Consider the following 19,450-nt stretch of genomic DNA (forward strand, 5'->3'; position numbering starts at 1 on the left):
TCTAATGGGTTGTGGGGGACACACTAGGTAAGGGGGTGGAGGATGGATGAGGCAGTGATTCTTTGCGTCTGATTACATTGTGACATAGAAGTAAATAAGGGCTATAGAATGTTATAAGCGTGTCTGAAAAGGTGTGTTTTTAAGAGTGCGTTTGAAGATGTCCAGGTTTGGAGCATGACGTACAGGCTGAGGAAGAGAGTTCCAGATGAGGGATGATGCTTGTGTAAAGTCCTGGTTGCGAGCATGGAGAGGAGGTGATCAGCTTAGAGGCCAGGAGAACTTCTTGGGAGGAGCGAAGGTTGCGGGAGGGACAATATCTTGAGATTAGTGAGGAGATGTATGGAGGAGAGAACTCGTGGAGGGCTTTGTATGTTAGTCAGGAGTTTGAACTGGATCCTCTGGGTAATGGGTAACCAGTGGAGAGAATGGCACAGTGGGGCTGCATCGGAAGAGCGTGTGGAAAGGTGTCCATAAAGTTTTAAAAATCACTCATGCGCCTATATATACCATCACATATACAGTTTTATTCAATTCATAAATTCAAATTCATATATATTACATTAATATGCAAGCAAACACTAGCCAACTTTCTCAGTCCCACCTCCCTATGGTAAACAGTCTGGCACACGCCACAACATATACCTATAGATTGATTCGCTGAGTAAACTTCGTTTTCTAGCATAAAATTGCACCAATCCCTATAGCACCTTTCCAATGTTAAAAAGTGTTTTTGCACCTTAAAAATGGCAATAATAGCCTTTCGTGTTCAAAAATCAATTAAATAAAAATAAAAATAACGTCCTGTGAGCTCACAAAGGTATAATTCATAAATCCAACAGGAAAAAGTTCACGTTAAATAGCTTGGATCTCGTCTTGCAAAGCTTTAGGCATACAATTTCATATACATCCACCAGGAGTAAAGTGGCTAATTCCGCATTCCTTGGTATGCAAATTAGATCTTGCAGGATTTTGTATAAGCAGATTGCATTTGCACAGACCTCTAGAAACAAATAGCGTCCTGCAGAACTTTACAAAAGCAGAACTTTTCAAAACTTTTCAAAAACAGATAACGTCCTGCAGACTTTTCAAACTTCCATTTCTTTGCATAACATTCAAGCAAAATAGCGTGCTGCGGGTCCAAAGGACAGTTCAAATAACTCACGCAGCTTAAGGGGTAGATAACTGATTCCTTTATGCTTACGGTTCCGCTATGTCTTCTGGCAGCATGAGCCCCGGCCGGTGGCTCCCGTGTTAACCTGACGTCTGCCGCGGATGTTAAGCACTTTGCTGAAAAATCGTTCCTCAGATTCAATCTGGAACTGTAGAGGTGACGTCACCACTCCGACAACCCAATGCCGACTAGTTTCGGTAGGATACGCCTACCTTCCTCAGGGCGCCCTGACGTCACATCTACAGTTCCAGATTGAATCTGAGGAACGATTTTTCAGCAAAGTGCTTAACATCCGCGGCAGACGTCAGGTTAACACGGGAGCCACCGGCCGGGGCTCATGCTGCCAGAAGACATAGCGGAACCGTAAGCATAAAGGAATCAGTTATCTACCCCTTAAGCTGCGTGAGTTATTTGAACTGTCCTTTGGACCCGCAGCACGCTATTTTGCTTGAATGTTATGCAAAGAAATGGAAGTTTGAAAAGTCTGCAGGATGTTATCTGTTTTTGAAAAGTTTTGAAAAGTTCTGCTTTTGTAAAGTTCTGCAGAACGCTATTTGTTTCTAGAGGTCTGTGCAAATGCAATCTGCCTATATAAAATCCTGCAAGATCTAATTTGCATACCAAGGAATGCGGAATTAGCCAGGACATTATCTGTTTTTGAAAAGTTCTGCTTTTGTAAAGTTCTGCAGGACGCTATTTGTTTCTAGAGGTCTGTGCAAATGCAATCTGCTTATACAAAATCCTGCAAGATCTAATTTGCATACCAAGGAATGCGGAATTAGCCACTTTACTCCTGGTGGATGTATATGAAATTGTATGCCTAAAGCTTTGCAAGACGAGATCCAAGCTATTTAACATGAACTTTTTCCTGTTGGATTTATGAATTATACCTTTGTGAGCTCACAGGACGTTATTTTTATTTAATTGATTTTTGAACACGAAAGGCTATTATTGCCATTTTTAAGGTGCAAAAACACTTTTTAACATTGGAAAGGTGCTATAGGGATTGGTGCAATTTTATGCTAGAAAACGAAGTTTACTCAGCGAATCAATCTATAGGTATATGTTGTGGCGTGTGCCAGACTGTTTACCATAGGGAGGTGGGACTGAGAAAGTTGGCTAGTGTTTGCTTGCATATTAATGTAATATATATGAATTTGAATTTATGAATTGAATAAAACTGTATATGTGATGGTATATATAGGCGCATGAGTGATTTTTAAAACTTTATGAATGCTTGAATGGTGGGGGTGTGAGTAACCCCATTTATCACTGACTGCAGCCAATTGAATTCATTTTATATTGAGTGGGCGCAAATCTACCTGTTTACATTTTTTAGCGTGTGGAAAGGTGAATGAGGCGGGCCGCTGAATTTAGAAGGGATTGGAGAGGTGCTAGCCTGTTTTTTGGTAGGCCACAGAGCAGGGTGTTGCAGTAGTCTAGGCTGGAGACGATTAAGGCATGAACAAGCATTTTGGTGGCTTCTTGTGTGCGGAAGGGACGGATACGGAATATATTTTTGAGCTGGAAATAGCAGGTGGTGGTTGTTAATGAGGCAATGTGAGGTTTAAAGGAGAGCTCTGAGTCAAGTATAACCCCCAAGCAGCGGGCCTTAGTGGTTGAGGTTATTGGGGTGTGGTCTACCGTTATGGTTGCAATTGGTGGGGGTGTAGATAGCGATGGTGGAAAAAAAAAAAAAATCACAATTTCCGTTTTAGTCATGTTGAGTTTGAGGAAGCGGGAGGACATGAATGCAGAAACGGCACGTAGACAGTCGGGGACTCTAGATAGTAGTGAGGACAGGTCAGGAGCTGAGAGATAGATTTGGGTGTCATCCGCATACAGGTGATACTGGAAGCCAAAAGAGTTAATTAGTTGTCCCAGGCCACGGGTGTAGATTGAGAAAAGAAGTGGCCCAAGAACAGAGCCTTGAGGTACACCAACAGACAGTGGGTGTGGAGAGGAATTGGTTTTAGAGAAGGACACAGTGTAAGAGCGCCCAGAGATATAAGAGGAGATCCAGGAATGTGCTTGTCCCTTGATTCCTAAAGATGACAGTGTCTGCAGAAGCAGAGCATGATCAACAGTGTCAAAGGCAGAGGAAAGGTCAAGCAGTATTAGAATGGAGAACTGACCTTTGGATTTAGCTACCAGTAGGTCATTAGCAACTTTCGTGAGGACAGTTTCAGTGGAATGGTGTGTGCGGAATCCAGATTGAAAGGGGTCAAGTAAGGAGTTGGTAGAGAGAAAGGCAGACAATTCTGAGTGGATGTGACGTTCCAGCAGTTTAGAAGCAAAGGGGAGGAGTGAGACAGGCCGGTAATTGGATAGAGAAGCTGGATCAAGAGAGGGTTTTTTGATTAGTGGTGTGATTATAGCTTGTTTGAATAAGGAAAGACAAGTGCCAGTGGAGATAGACAGGTTGAATAGAGTTAGAGCAGGATTAAAGGAGGAGGAAAGCTGGGGGATTAGATGAGAGGGAATGGGGTCCAGGGCACAGGTAGTGAGATGCGCTTTGGAGATTAGGGCGGAAAGACACTGTTCAGTTAGTGTGGTGAAAGATGTTAGAGTGGTCTTGTGGGGTGGGGGGGGGGGCAGTTAGTGGTGGGCGAGGGTGCAGGCGGACAGAAGGAATGTATAGGTGACGGTTTAGCTGGTAAAAATGGTTGTATGTTGAGGCGATTACGTATTGCATCAATCTTGTTTGTAAAGTATGATGCAAAGTCGTCGGCTGACAGACATGTGGTAGGGGGAGGAGGTGGGGGACGAAGTGGGGAGTTAAAGGTGTTGAACAATTGTTTTGGGTTGTGGGACTGTGAGGAAATGAGCGAGGAGAAATAAGACTGCTTAGCAGAGGTGAGGGCATCCCTGAGCTCCTGCATAGTTTGTTTATAGTGATTGAAGTCCTCTACAGCAGTGCTTTTTCTGCAGCACCTTTCTGCCACCCTGGAGCGCCTTTTCAGCTGTTTGATTTGTTCAGTGAGCCAGGGCTGCCAGTTAGTTTAGCGGGGGCAGGTGGTGGTGAGTAGAACGGCTGAATTCATGGCAGAGGAGACTACACTAAATAAGTAACTGGATGCTGCCTCAGGGTCAGTGTAGGAAGACAGAGTACTTAGAGGTTGCAAGGCCTCAGTCAGGGAATTCACATCCAGGTTGCGGTAATTTCCTGCGCATGACTGTATGGTGTAGTGTTGGAGGAGTTGACGGTAGAGCAGAATTAATTGAGAAGGTAAGAAGGTTGTGGTCTGAAAGGGGAAGAGTGTTATGAAAGCTTGAAATAGAACAGAGGCGGGTAAAGACAAGGTCAAGAGTGTGGCCGTCTTTGTGGGTGGAAGTGGAGGACCATTGCGCGAGGTCAAACGAGGAGGTGAGAGAGAGCAGTTTGGTGGCAGTAGCGCAGTTAGTATCGATGGGTATATTAAAATCTCCAATGATGATAGAGGGTATATCAGTGGAGAGGAACTGGAGAAGCCATGCTGAAAAGTGATCAATGAAAGTAGAGGCTGGACCAGGCGAGCGGTAGATAACAGCAATCTGGATGTCGTATGGAGAATAGAGACAGACAGCATGAACTTCAAAGGATGAGAGTGAGAGTGTGGGCAGTGGTGTGAGTGGCTTAAAGGAGCAGTGTTCAGAGAGGAGGATCCCCACTCCGCCTCCCTGTTTGTGGCCAGGTCTAGGGGCATGACTAAATTTTAGACCACCATATGATAGAGCAGCTGGAGACACTGTCACCTTCACTTTCCTGGGGCTCACCGAAACATGGATAACTATCAACAAAGTGTTGGAGATAAACATATCATGAATAAAGGCCAGTTTCTTACAAACGGAGCGGGAGTTCCATAGAGCCCCAGATATGGAGAGGGGAGAGCTGGGAAGAAGGGGGATGTCAATAAGGTTGTAGGTGTTCTGGGAGGGGATGTGGTGAGGTTTGTTATTGGTGGAATGAGTTGCAGTCTGAGCAGTGTGAAGTCTAGTAGTGGGCCCTGGGTTTGGTGATATGTCCCCAGAAGCCAGGAGGAGTAGTAGGCAGAGCAGAGAGATGTGGGGGTGAGACTTGTGTGTATGCAAGTTAGGTTTAGCGAGAGCAGAGGAGGGGTAGTGTGAGCAGAGAAATAGGAATAGTTTGTGGCTAGAGAGAAGGGGAGATGATAGCAGAGAGGGAGCAATGTGTATGGTGTTGCCGACAGTGGGAGGATGAAGTGACATGTGGATTTTTACATACATACACACATACAGAAAATAGATAGATTTCACAGATGGGATAAAGCAATGTCATCTAATGTTTTTCAGTGGAGATGAAGATGTGCATTTTACTACACACACCAAAAAAATGCAGAGAGCAAAAAACCCATGGTTTTCTGCACAGCCATGTGTGCTCACAGCTAGACTAAAGTTTGACTGGATTTGACACATGCTAGTTTCAGGGTGGCAATTTAGGCACTCATGCATGATAGATCAGCAAGACTGCTAGGCAACTGGTATGGTTGAGAAATAAATAAGGCAGCCTCCATATTCCTCTCCCTCAGGTTTTTTTTTTTTTATTTACACACCAGAGAAAAGGTTTATACAACTATCCCTGCACACTCAAAGTGCAATATAAAAATACAGTAAACTACTTGGCTAGGTCCCTTGAAGCTTACTATAGCAAAAGTTTACTATTGGTCATACACTGTATATTCCTACAGGCACATGGCTGAGACTTGGGGACTGAGTTTACTATAGCCAGAGTTTTTTTTTTTTTACCCTCTTCGTTGTATACGCTCAAAGAATAAACATACATATATCCAGGCACATCGCGATGTGCCTGGATATATGTATGTTTATTCTTATCATTGACCCCTGTGGCTAGGGTCCAATTCGGTGCACTCCCCCTTCCCCTGTATGTTTGTCAGCATGCAGACAGCTTATGCTGGTGTATGCACATGGTGCACATGGACACATAATGTTAGCTCCCTTGTGCGATTGGTAAGATGCACTGTCTTTCCCAGGAGAGGAAGTTAGGATGTGTGCTCCTAATCCATTGATAGGTTTGATGCAATGAATGTGTTTGCATGTCTGCACTATGCATGTTACAGGGCCAGAGTTAGGACACCTATGTTTACCTGGGTACTTCTACGCAGTATAGGTGACTAAGCATAAGAATGCATTCTTCTGTGAACTAAAACCCTGGCTTTTAATTTAGCTGTAGGGATAACAGTTGTGCCTGGATGAGTAAATCTGTGAATGCATTTGTTTGAACATTTGCATGTGAGTGTGCGAAGGGTTAATTGATTTTTTCTGTATACGCTCAAAGGGTGACTCAATTATAAACATCACAGTTCTGCTGACAGACTGGATTCATTATTGGTCTGCCACCAATCTAATAATTCCTTTTTTTGTTTAGAGCTTTTCTCCTGTCGGACTCAAAGCGCTTGTGAGGCAGCCACTAGAGCGCAGTTAGTAGGCAGTAGCAGTGTTAGGGAGTCTTGCCCAAAGAACTCCTTACTGAATAGGTGCTGGCTTACTGAATAGGAAGAGCCGAGATTTGAACCCAGGTCTCCTACGTCAGAGGCCCCTTAACCAGCATACTATCCAGCCACCACTAGTCTCCCCTGCTGTCACCACTATCCTCCCTCTCCATTGGACCTGCATCCCCCAGAACCCACACTGTGAAACTCAAACTTCCTGCACTACTAACCAGTCCCACCGTAACATCCTGTTCATAAGGAAATGTTACAAATTTGGGTGCTACCATAGACCAAAGTTAACTGCGGCTACAGCAGCGACCAGAGAATTTAGGTGTCCGTGATAGCTGAAGCATTGGAAATAGCAGCAAAGGTACAGAAAGCATCAGCGCCGGGTGATAAGTCGGGCAGCCGAACCCCACATCGGTATAACATTAGCCATAGGTGGGTGTTAGGTGTAAGTAGAGGTAGGGTGGAGGGTTACTGTGAGAGGAAAGTTAAGTGATAGTAGAATATCAATAAAATTACAGATGTTCTACTATTGGTATCCTCAATCACCCATCAGTAGAAGATTGGTAAGTTTGCCGCTATTCTACTGGCGGTTTCACCCGGCACCCACATTTCCACACGTCCTTTTTGCATGCACGGTGCAACCCTTTGCACTCTAACCAGCCATCTATCCTTTACAGTTTTCACCCCCTAGACTATTACCAGCTCCCACCATGGACTTTTCTTCACAACACTCACCCACTAAATCCTCTAAACAGTCTCCAAAACTAAATTGTAAATAGATATATTCTTCCTCTCTGCTCTAAAAGATAAACAATAGCATAATAACCTTTAAAGTAATTGGGTAAACAAAAAAAATAAATAAATAAATAAAAAAAAAATAAAAAAAGCCTCCTGGTGTAGCCGAAATATACCAAATTCGGCTACAAAGGGCACCTGGTGTAGCCAAAAAAAGTTAGGTTTTAGTTTATAAGAAGGATGCGGTTATAGGCAAAATTTGTTGGGCTATAAAAGGGCTCTAGATATAGCTAGGAAAAGTGATTATTATGACCTAACTGCTCTCTACTCTCACATAGAACCCTCCCCTGATGGTGCCTAACCCCAAGACCCCCCTAGGCGGTGCCTAACCCCAAGACCCCCCCCAGGCGGTGCCTAACCTTCCCCCCCCCCCCACGCTTGTGATGCCTAATCTAAACCTTCCCTGCACCCACGAATCTAAAATCTCGGCTATCAAAAGGGTGCCCTTTTGTAGCAGAATCAAAAACATTGTAACCTAAAACCTTGCAGCTGAATAAAAAAAAAAAAAAAAAAAAAAAAAAAAAAAAAAAAAAAAAAAAAGGCTACAAAAGGGCGCCCGCTTGTAGCCTATATCAAAAACTCGGGTGCCCTTCTCACCACCTTGTAGCCCATATTTGCAGAAATAACATTGATGTCTATGGAGGCGCCCTTTTCATACAGGCAACTCAGGAGCCCTTTTTCAACGGATCCCGAGGGCCGGCTCTGGTCCTAATGACCCTTCCCTCTCCTGATGCCCATTCCAGCGCATGATCCCCATAGCAGCATTCGACCAATTCAGTCAGATGCTGCCATCTCCGCCACGTAAGTAAGGCTTCAAAAGTCTTCGGGAGCCCAAGTGCTCCCGAACACGGGCTGCTCCATATTGCACTCATGCGTGTGCAGTATGAAGCTGTCCGTCTTCAAGAGGACTCAGCTCCCAAAGACTTCTGAAGTCCCTCGCGGTGGGGAATTTGAACGGAGGAGTTTCTGCCACAACGAGGGCACCGGAAGAGGAGAGGGAATGCTCATTAGGACTCAGAGCCCTCCCTCTCCTTAAGTATCTTTTTTTTTTTTTTTCCCCTCATAAAGGACTTCCAATTACTAAAGAAAAAAACTTTACAGCTGATAGAAATCCTGCAATAAATATGCAGTGTGTTACAAATTAGCTGCTCTGCTGAGGCAGCCAGCTGAGAGATCAAATTACAGTTATGACTGGTCACAGATGAGGGGGAAAAGAGATAGGCTAAACTCTTTATATACATACAGGGTACATTTCTATATTTGTTTTCCCTCTGTCCTGTGCAAGAGTTTGGGTCCATTTTAACAATCTACTAGTAAAGTGTTAAAAGTAATGCTGTGTTTAATCCTTTAGAGCAGAGATGAAATTTTGAGTTTCATACCACTTTATTAATAATCTGCATAAGGGATTACACTTGTAAAAAATAAATAAATTTGATTGCTCATTTCCTGTTCCAAGATGTATAAATACACATTTCCAGAGAGTGCCAAATGAAGCACCATCACTGTAACAGTAGGTGCTGAATATGCAGCAACACCTTATTGTTGGATAACCAGTGTTAAAAAAAAAAAAAAAAGTTAAAAAAAAGCTGCTAAAATGTATGATAAGACCCAAGGCAGTGATCTGAATTCTGCACTTAGGGATAAGGCTGTAGGGATGTAGAGGAACTGCAGAGATGTATGGAGTTGAAATCCGTAAGGCAAAATATACAGTGATGTAATCTTATCCAAGATTACACAAGTGCTGAAATATTCAGGGGACTACAGAAAATCTGTATACCTGGACAAGCCATAGACTAACTTTAAGGTGGCCGTACATCAGGCGACTTGGTGGCCGATCAACCATCCAATTCAATTATAAATCGAATTGGATGAAAATCAGTGGCATCAAGTGCATGCCCGACTGACAAAGTGACCAATTTCGGGACGGAAATTGGTCACATGGTCGATCGCGCATGCCGCAAGATGTCAGGGACGAAGTTGGTTGGTCGGGTGTGCAGCGGCAATTTCCGGAACGAGCGACAAGACGACGAAACCCACGCGGCAATGTATAAATGTGCCCCCCACCCCATAATCCTACAGACGGCTATCCGTCTGGTTCTGGTTGAACTCGGACGTATGTCTTTTTTCAACCAAAATAACTATGTAACTATGTACACGCTAGTGGCACATAGTGGCGCATAGTGTCTGACGTTGGTACATCGCGTCTGACGTCAGGCGCTATGCGCCAGTGGCATGTACGAATAGCTGTCCGGAGGCTGCTACAGGACAGGTAATGTATAAATGCACAAACGGGGAGGGCATTATACATTGGGGGCAGTGACAGTGTGGACTCAGCCGATTCCCTAAAGACTTCATGCTCAAATTGGATGTGAATCAGCCTTTAAGCTGGCCATACACTGGCCCGATTTCCCGCCGATCAACAGCAGATTCGATCACTGGGATCGAATCTGCTGTCAAATAGTTTGCGCTAAACGCACCCGACCGATTGATTTCCTCCTGATATCAATCAGTCCGTCGATCGCGCCATGCAGGAAATTACAGTCGATCGCCCACGGGTAGGGAGCGCTTCGCTTGCAGTGTACGAGTCGGGGCATTTCGACGCAGGTATACATTACCTGAGGCTGGCTCCCGGGCATCCCGTCCGTCACTGCTCCCGTCATGGCACCTCTGGCATCCTCGTATAACTTCCGCTTTCACTGCAGTGACAGCGGAAGTACAAATAGAGGACGCTCTATTTGAACTTCCGCTGTCACTGGTGTGATAGCGTAAGTTATATGCGGATGCCAGAGCCGGAGGTGCCACATGACGGGGACATTACGCCCGGGAGCCAGCCTCAGGTAATGTATGCCGGGGGTGGGGCTGAGACAGGCGGCAGCTCAGCAGATTGTGAATCGGTTTCAGGCTGAAATCGATTCACAATCTGTTTGCAGTAAAGGCAGCCATACGATCCTTATCTGATCAGATTCGATCAGAGAGGGATCTGTCTGTTGGTCGATCTGATGGCAAATCGACCAGTGTATGGCTACCTTTAGTGTATGGGCAGAATCAACAAAAAGCTAATTTGTCTCTAATCTGATTCGATTAGAGATTAATGTGTCTGTCAAATCCACCCGTAATCATCAAGTCTATGGGCACCTTAACCTAAAAAAAAAAAAAAAAAAAAAAAAAAAAAAAACCCCACACACGACAAGCCCCTCACACTAGACACATAATAAACTGATACATTTTCCTGGCACAACTGAAACCAGCAGAATTGAAACTTTATTTCAGCTAAAGAGCCCACATGGTTTCAATGCGCTGGCTGGCAAGACGTGGTTATGGCTTGCAGCACTTGAGTTCCAGGTTCAAGTCTCAGCCTTAACACTATGCATGGAATTCACATGTTTTCCCCCTATGTGTGTGGACTTCCTCAGGGCACTCTGGTTCCTTCCCATCGCAAGACACCAGGGCTCAAACCCATTAGCAGCCTTTTCTAAGCGCTAGTGATTTGAAAAAGCTCTTGCTAATGCAATGCTATGGGGGATTTATATAAAACCACATCGCTCCAGTGGGATCACACCCATAGCATTACATTAGCAAGAGTTTTTCAAATCACAAAGCGCTCAGAAAAGCACTCCTAGTGGGTTCCAGGCCTTATACACTCATCCAATATTGATTGGTCAATAACTGACTAATTTTACCACCTCCATGTAGTATGAGAACAGATTTTGAATACTCTGAACATATTTTGCGTAGGTAAGCTTTCATTCTACACGGAAGTGGTAAAATTAGCCAATCAAAAATTGGATGTGTGTACCAGGCTTAAAGCCTCATCTACACGCGTAGATGAGGCCCCGATCCGGTGGCTCGATTAGCCCCCGGATCGCCTCTTCCGCGTCCCTGCTCGCTGGATTCGATACCCGCTCATCCCCACGCAGCTTATCTTCCGCTCGATTCCCTGCCATTGTCCCCTCACGGGGAACGAGCAGAGAATCGGCGGTAGCAAGATCCGACCTGCATCAGCGGCTCGATTGATAAGCAACATCGAAACCTTATCTACGCGTGTAGATGAGGCTTAAGACTACAGTGGAGATGCCAGCACTGTGGCATAATGAACACGACTCTCAGAGTTCTAAGGTTCAAATCTTGGCCACGACATTGTCTGCATGAAGTTATCTTCACAGCATTTGCTTGGGTTTCCTAAAGTCACTCTGGTTTAACCCCACACACCAAACACACCGCCAAGGCAGCACTCCTCTGAAGGACCGTATAAGAAGACACGCAATATTAGATGAATGCTTGAAACAAGAAAAAAAAAAAAAAAAAATACATTTGATCAGGGAATGTCTACAGCTTTACCCCCCCCCCCCCCCCCGATATCAGGCTTCAACAGAAGGTTGGCCAGAATGCTGCCACTGTGTACCATGTGATGCAATACAAAGAAAAATGGCCAATCACCTGCCGTACTGCCCTACACTTCTGCCATTTCAGGAATAGAACACTTTCCCAGTTAAGGTTTGATCAAGATTGATAGAGGAAGCTCCCTTCCCCTACTAAAAATAAACAAAAACCTGCACACTTTCATTTGAGTTGGATGTCTAAGTATTAAAATATATTGTCTGATGTTGGCAACCTTTGGCAAATTGACTTCATCTGCATTCTCTATGTAAAGGTCTTTGGAAAAATGTTAGTGCTATATAAATATAATACTGTATCATTCATAACACAATAGCTATTAAGCCATAGGCTAAATGAAGAGAGTGGGAAAAAATGTTTTAGTGCAATAATTAACATACAAAAAGGTTGGATTTCAATTTCTTAAAGATGTGCATTGTGCTCTAACCAATTACAGTACATCTGGCAATTATACATGCATTATTCTGGCGTTTTGTTCTTGAAAAATACAGCAGAAAGTCATCACTCTCACGTAAGCCTTCAGAGAGAGATATTCACCTACTCTGATAAGTCCCACATTCCCCCCTCCTCCTCCACTGATCACACCACAAGCCCTTCACCCCCTCCCTCCACACACATTTTCTACACTCTAAAGTCTCAGGGGCAACATCACAAATGATATCACATCATCTGCTAACACTCATTGTCAGGATAACATGCAAATGAATTAAAGGCATACTTCACCTTTTAACACTACTGCTGTTATTACCTACCATTACAAGGAAGAACATTTGTTCATATTTTTAATAAGTTACCTTTGCAGAAGACAAATTAGCGGAAAAAAGAAATATACATACATTATGATAGTCTACCTTTCATTTTTCAGCTATTTGGAATGTCAACACAAAACAACTCTGAATATGATACTGAGGCCACATACAGACATCAGACCATCGTCTTTGGAAAATGAAAGATCACAGACCAATCTTACCACCCTTCCTGTAGTATAAGAGCCATACTCTACACAGTCTTTTCTATGGAGCTGAACTCCACATCAGAAAAAAATCATTGCAAGATGCTGCACACACAGATGCTATACAGACACAAAAGATCAGTATCTGCAAAAGATCTGTTCCTGCCAAAAATCCATTCCTGCAAATTGCAATGATAGTCTATGAGATCTGCAGATCATCATACACACATGATTTAGCTGACATTCATCTGCAGATCAGATCCACCAGGATGGATTTTCAGATCTGCAGATCTGCAGATGAATGTCAGTTAAATCATGTGTGTATGATGATCTGCAGATCTCATAGACTATCATTGCAATTTGCAGGAATGGATTTTTGGCAGGAACAGATCTTTTGCAGATACTGATCTTTTGTGTCTGTATAGCATCTGTGTGTGCAGCATCTTGCAAAGATTTTTTTCTCATGTGGAGTTCAGCTCCATAGAAAAGACTGTGTAGAGTATGGCTCTTATACTACAGGAAGGGTGGTAAGATTGGTCTGTGATCTTTCATTTTCCAAAGACTATGGTCTGATGTCTGTATGTGGCCTAATGCTCTTAAAAAACTACCAGCAATCAAAGAGTGAAACCTTGTTCCTCATGTTAGATCAGTACAGCAGCTTCTGACAGATCATATTTCAAACTTGTTTTATTCAAATTTATTGTAATAAATCTCATCCTATTGACAGAGTACTTTTGTACAAAACTAACCATATGTTTATAACCACACACAAAAAAACAAAAAAAAACAAAAAAACAAAAAAAAAACACTTGAATACTGTGCAGATGTTATCACAACCAATTAATACATCCTTCTTCAGTATTACTTTGAACACCACTGCTAAAGAGCTGATAATGCCAAGATTAAAATGCCTCTAGACCTCTGACAAGTGCATTTTTTTGTATATTACAATCATCCACTTTGTGCAGGAAGTCCAGTCGCTAGTGACTGGAGTCAAACAAGCAGATTAGATGGATTACCAGTTAAAAAAAAAAAAAAAAAAAAAAGTTACCTGACAAAAATATCTCCCCAGCCTGACTAGTAACTGACACTTCCTGGTTGAAATTAGAGTCACGTAGAAGTGATGTTTAACCAAAAGATTACAAAAATAAATATGCAAGTTCTAGTAAATCTGGAATCATAATTTTTGATGGGCACATCAGATTTAGGAAATGCCAATTAACTGGCAGCTGACTAGGTTAATCTCCTGTTGATTCATTGATTGGCAGTTCCCAAATCACATTAGCCCCCTACAAATTTCCAGTTCCAACACTGCAATTTCCACTTCCTCGCGAACAGTAATTTGCATATTCATCCAGTCTTTAGCATATCCCTGCCAGGGAGGACCAGTTGATGAAACATCCTGTAACCTCCAATTACAATCAGATGTTGAAGATGAAATTTTCCTCTGTGCACCATCACATTTCAAAAGGGATTCTGCCTTCAATTCCTATAGAACAATCTCAAAACAATGTATACATGAAAACATTAGAAATCAATTCACGCTGCCTGAGATTGATTAATCCAATCAAATTATAGGCTATTTTGACTTCATAAAACATCAAACTGACTGAAATGTATATCAAACCAGGGCTCACTTGAACTTGTTATCAAAGTATTGATTGAAATTTGATTGGGAAGAATCATCCTTTCTTTCATCAACTATGGATGGGTGCAGCAGCCAGTCAAAAGCTGCATAGCTTCACACTGCATCAACTGGCACAAGATACAGTAGTGTCAGTGTGCACATATTTAGGTTTCTACTGAAATCTGATTAAATGTTTAGTGGTGGATTGTAGTAATCTAAAGTGATTGATCACTTATCTGCCAAAAATCTCATATAGTGTATGGTCACCTATGCATATACACTAGTCACACATCTGCACTTATTTATGTAGAGCTGCTGACATCTTCTGCAGCACTTTGTAGAGCATAGTCATGTCACTAATGTCCCTCACAATCTAATCTCTGCCATAGTCATAGGTCCATCATAGTCTAGGGGCAATTTAGGGAGGAAGACACTTATCTGTTTGTTATGGGATGTGGGAGGTAAGAGAACTGCACATGAACATACCTCAGAAGAAATTTAAAAAAAACAAAAAAAAAAAAAACACACTTTATAGATTGCATAAACATAAAGAAGCACCTAAATACACTACATTGTATTGAACATTTACTCTGGCACAGCCTAGCACCAAAAAGATGCAAGAGATGGAAGTTCCCGTTCTCACAGACACATAAGGGATGCACGTGAAAGCACCTATGACATACAGGAAAGCACCACAACTACTCATGGGACTACCCATGGATGACTCTGCAGACAGGCACCCTTGTGGAGAGGAGGGAACAGCTGCCATACATCTGCCTGACTTACTTTGTCCTGTTTGCTGTCATCCAGCTGGGGGGCCACAGCTGTAGCAGGAGGGGACTTGCTGGCAGTTACTCCAGTGCTGGAAGGGTTATTGGCATTGGGATGAGAGCTGCTGGTGGGACTGGAGCCCCCTTTCTCTCCAGTGTCCACTTTGATGAGCCTGTGCTTTGGTGACACATACTTGACATCAGGAGAGGGAGAAGGGGAGGATGGGGACTGTGCAGTAGAGGCAGGAGGCGCTGAAGGTACTACAGAGGAGTTTGCTACGGGACTTGGACCAGTAGCACTAGAAGTAGTATACGGGTCCTCAAAGTCTCTGTCTTTCTGTAGCTTGTATGCAGCCAGGATATCGGGCTGTCCAGCCGGGGTGACCGGGAACTGGGCTCCTGTGCAGTGCACATGGTGATGGTGGTGATGGTGAGTTTGGGCTCCTCCAGCCAGACATTGCCTGTAATCCGGTTTAGGAGGGGCAGGAGGAGGCGGCTTGGAGCTCTTGAAGCCCAGGTGCTCCTTGATCCATTTGGCCATGCTGCCGGCGCATTGCTGTCCCGTGCTGGAGGCTGGTGGGGAGCTCCCTCTGCTGCTGAGGCTGCTGCGGTTCGGCTCCGCTCGGACGCCTCTGCTCGGCTCTAGTGACTGCTGCTGCTGTTGGGCACCGCTGGCTGGAGCCGAGGAGTGTCCGCTCAGCAGCATGAGAGCCAAACAACCAGGAACTGGAAGCAGCGTGGCGAGCAGCTGATCCAATCTGTATGAATGAGCTTGTGTGTGCCCGGAGCACGTTATATACATACACACTCTACTCCAGTCACTAGCGAGCGAGAAGTGCGCCATCTACTGACTAACTCTCCCACTACAGCTCACATGGCTTATGCTTCTGTGACAAATGGCCAATATTATTGGGTTGCTCAGCAGTCGTATACTAACATGCAGTTTTGTAAACAATACAAGCGGTCCACTACTTATTTTATTTATGTATTTATAATGCGCCAACATATTACGCAGCGCTGACTTACAAAAAAGTCTTGTGTACGTTGGATTTGTTTGTAAAGGTAAGTCATGTGTTGTACATAGTAAAACATGGATTCATTATTTACTTTTTGGACAACTTAGTCATATAGAATCATTTATTTTAGTTTTTAATGTATTTTAAAGAGGAACTTTAACCCAGGATTGAAGTTCCTTCCAATTAGTAGCTGACACTCTGTTTCCTACCAGAAATGTTTACCTTTTCTCAAATAGATCATCAGGGTGGTATTGTGGTGAAGCCTCTCCAACAGTGGGAAGTCATCATGACCATGGACCTAACAGTTTGCTGTCTGTGAACTTTGTTGCACTGTGGGAAGTAAAGATTTTTTTCCCACTGCCAAGCAAGCAGCATCTCCCTCTGTGTATACAGCTCTCAGTACGCAAACATTCCACAAAGATCGCCTGGCAGGACTAAAGATGTCGCCGCATGTGATAAATTTCAAAATGTAAATCAGGGAGAGAAAAGATTCTACAACGGGCAAACACTGACTAAATAATCTATAAATAAATATTGTAAAAAAAAAATAAGCAATTTTTATTTATTATATTTATGATGTTATTTTTAGTACAGTTCCTCTTTAAAAACAATAGTTAAGTAAAAAAAAAAAATAAGAAAAAGATTTTAACTTACCTGAGGCTCCATGCAGCCCCCTGGAGTTGATCTGTGCCCACGACGTCCTCCTAATCCCCTCCGACCAACATCGGTGACCTCAGCAAAGCTGGCCCATCGTCACCAGGGGGTAGCTAATGCGCATGTGTGACCGCCCTTACCCTGATCGCAATCTCCCTGCCAGGAGCTCTCTGCGCATGAGCAGTAAGCAGAAATTGCTACTACCTATGGTCGCCGTTGCTGGCTGAAGGGGATCAGGAGGACGTTGTGGGCACAGGCCAACTCTGGGAGCTGCAAGAAGCCCCTGGTAAGTTAAAATCTTTTCTTTTAGACTTAAATATTCTTTTACAACTTTGTATGTATTAAACACTGTAACGTGAGTCATTTGTAAGTAGGGGACTGTCTGTATAATAATTAAAATGCATGATTATGATAATAATTGAATTTTTATGTATTTTGTGTCCCTGTGTCTGTTAATAAATAGGATGAAACCTTATTTAAAACAACCCATAAAAAATCTTACTGCAAGTTTAATGACTTCATGTCCAGAGCAAGTTAGCTGTTTAATCCTGCATTCGTTTTACCACTACTGTTTTATTCTTTTAAGATATTCAACTGATCTTGAGACTTTTTCCCTAACTTTTATATACAATCTAAAAACCGTGTTCCTGATAGTGAGCGCTCACTTTGTATGCATCTGGGACTAGCGACAGCTACTGTACATAACCGACACCCAGCGATTGCCTCTGCAAACGGTCCACGCCACTGCCGGTTATGATCCTCTCAACTCGTCAGTCCAGGCTTGCTCTCACGAGTAATCACTCATTTGTGAGTAATCACAAATGAGGCTTAATTGGCGCAGGTGTGCAGCAGGGATACAAGAGGTTGTTAACACATAATTTCGCCGTTCGCCCTCCATTCCAAACAGCTTGCACGCATTGTATTGGCCACGTTGCAAGCCTCACACCAGCACACTTTCTCCTTCCGGCTTAAAGGAGGAAGTGCGCCGTGGTGGTGCTTGCACTGCGACCAATAGGACGCTTGCAAGCTGTTTGGAACACAGGGCGGATGGCGGAATTATTATAACCCCTTGTATCCCCGCTGCACACCTGCCCCAATTAAGCCCCATTTGAATCACGAGTAATCACTCGTGATTACTCGTGAGAGCAAGCTTGTCGCCACACCAATGACACCCTACAGCACAGTATACTCTCGCATTTCAATGAGGGATCTCCACATTTTCTATATAGTCACTGACTATAATCAGAGAAAAAGCATGTGTGCATCAACCAAGTGAACCTGACAAATCTGGCTTTGCAAATTTGGCCTACTGGCTAATCACGAGACATTGCTCATGCAAATAAGCATTTGCTTTCGCATGCCTAAATATGCAGGGTCAAAACCAAAAACCGCAAAACAATCGCCCTGCGGGAATTAGTTCATGCTATACAGCACTATCCAGGGGCGCCACGAGGAGGCTTCCCATTGCCCCCATACAACCGGGGGGCCGCGGGGGTCCCAGGCACTCTCACCGCCTGGAACCCACACAGCGGCACCCCGGAGGTGGAGGCCAGGGGGTGCAGGCGATCTCCCCAGCGTGGCCAGCGCCGGGAAGAGCCGCCCGCACACACCTCCCAGGATTAAAAACAGGCACTTACCTCAACGTCCATTGCGTTCTGCTATATGCGCATAACCTGGGCGCGACACATAAGGGGCGGGCAGGCGTAAATAGCCTGCTCCAGGGCTCTCACCTCCTAAAACAAGCCACTCACTACCTGCCCTCAGAAGAAAGAAATGCAATGCTGACTATAATCAGAGAAAAAACATGTGTGCATCAACCAAGTGAACCTGACAAATCTGGCTTTGCAAATTTGGCCTACTGGCTAATCACGAGACATTGCTCATGCAAATAAGCATTTGCTTTCGCATGCCTAAATATGCAGGGTCAAAACCAAAAACCGCAAAACAATCGCCCTGCGGGAATTAGTTCATGCTATACAGCACTATCCAGGGGCGCCACGAGGAGGCTTCCCATTGCCCCCATACAACCGGGGGGCCGCGGGGGTCCCAGGCACTCTCACCGCCTGGAACCCACACAGCGGCACCCCGGAGGTGGAGGCCAGGGGGTGCAGGCGATCTCCCCAGCGTGGCCAGCACCGGGAAGAGCCGCCCGCACACACCTCCCAGGATTAAAAACAGGCACTTACCTCAACGTCCATTGCGTTCTGCTATATGCGCATAACCTGGGCGCGACACATAAGGGGCGGGCAGGCGTAAATAGCCTGCTCCAGGGCTCTCACCTCCTAAAACAAGCCACTCACTACCTGCCCTCAGAAGAAAGAAATGCAATGCTGACTATAATCAGAGAAAGATGGCAATGGGAAGCCTCCTCGTGGCGCCCCTGGATAGTGCTGTATAGCATGAACTAATTCCCGCAGGGCGATTGTTTTGCGGTTTTTGGTTTTGACCCTGCATATTTAGGCATGCGAAAGCAAATGCTTATTTGCATGAGCAATGTCTCGTGATTAGCCAATAGGCCAAATTTGCAAAGCCAGATTTGTCAGGTTCACTTGGTTGATGCACACATGTTCTTTCTCTGATTGTAGTTTTCTATATAGTCAACTCTTTCATC

General features: G+C 44.2%; 1 protein-coding gene across 4 annotated transcripts in view; it reads right to left on the reverse strand.

Annotated features, from left to right (window-relative positions):
- The window catches only part of SHF (Src homology 2 domain containing F), a 345,620-nt gene extending 329,702 nt beyond the window's left edge, over window positions 1–15,918 (reverse strand). For all 4 annotated transcript variants that reach the window (XM_068275596.1, XM_068275595.1, XM_068275594.1 and 1 more), the window contains exon 1: window positions 15,186–15,918. In XM_068275596.1, the coding sequence (XP_068131697.1) occupies window positions 15,186–15,875 (690 nt within the window). In that variant the 5' untranslated portion in view covers window positions 15,876–15,918. The remainder of the gene's footprint in view (window positions 1–15,185) is intronic.
- Between the last annotated feature and the right edge of the window lie 3,532 nt (window positions 15,919–19,450).

The sequence above is a fragment of the Hyperolius riggenbachi genome, chromosome 3, assembly GCF_040937935.1.
Source record: "Hyperolius riggenbachi isolate aHypRig1 chromosome 3, aHypRig1.pri, whole genome shotgun sequence".
Taxonomy (NCBI): domain Eukaryota; kingdom Metazoa; phylum Chordata; class Amphibia; order Anura; family Hyperoliidae; genus Hyperolius; species Hyperolius riggenbachi.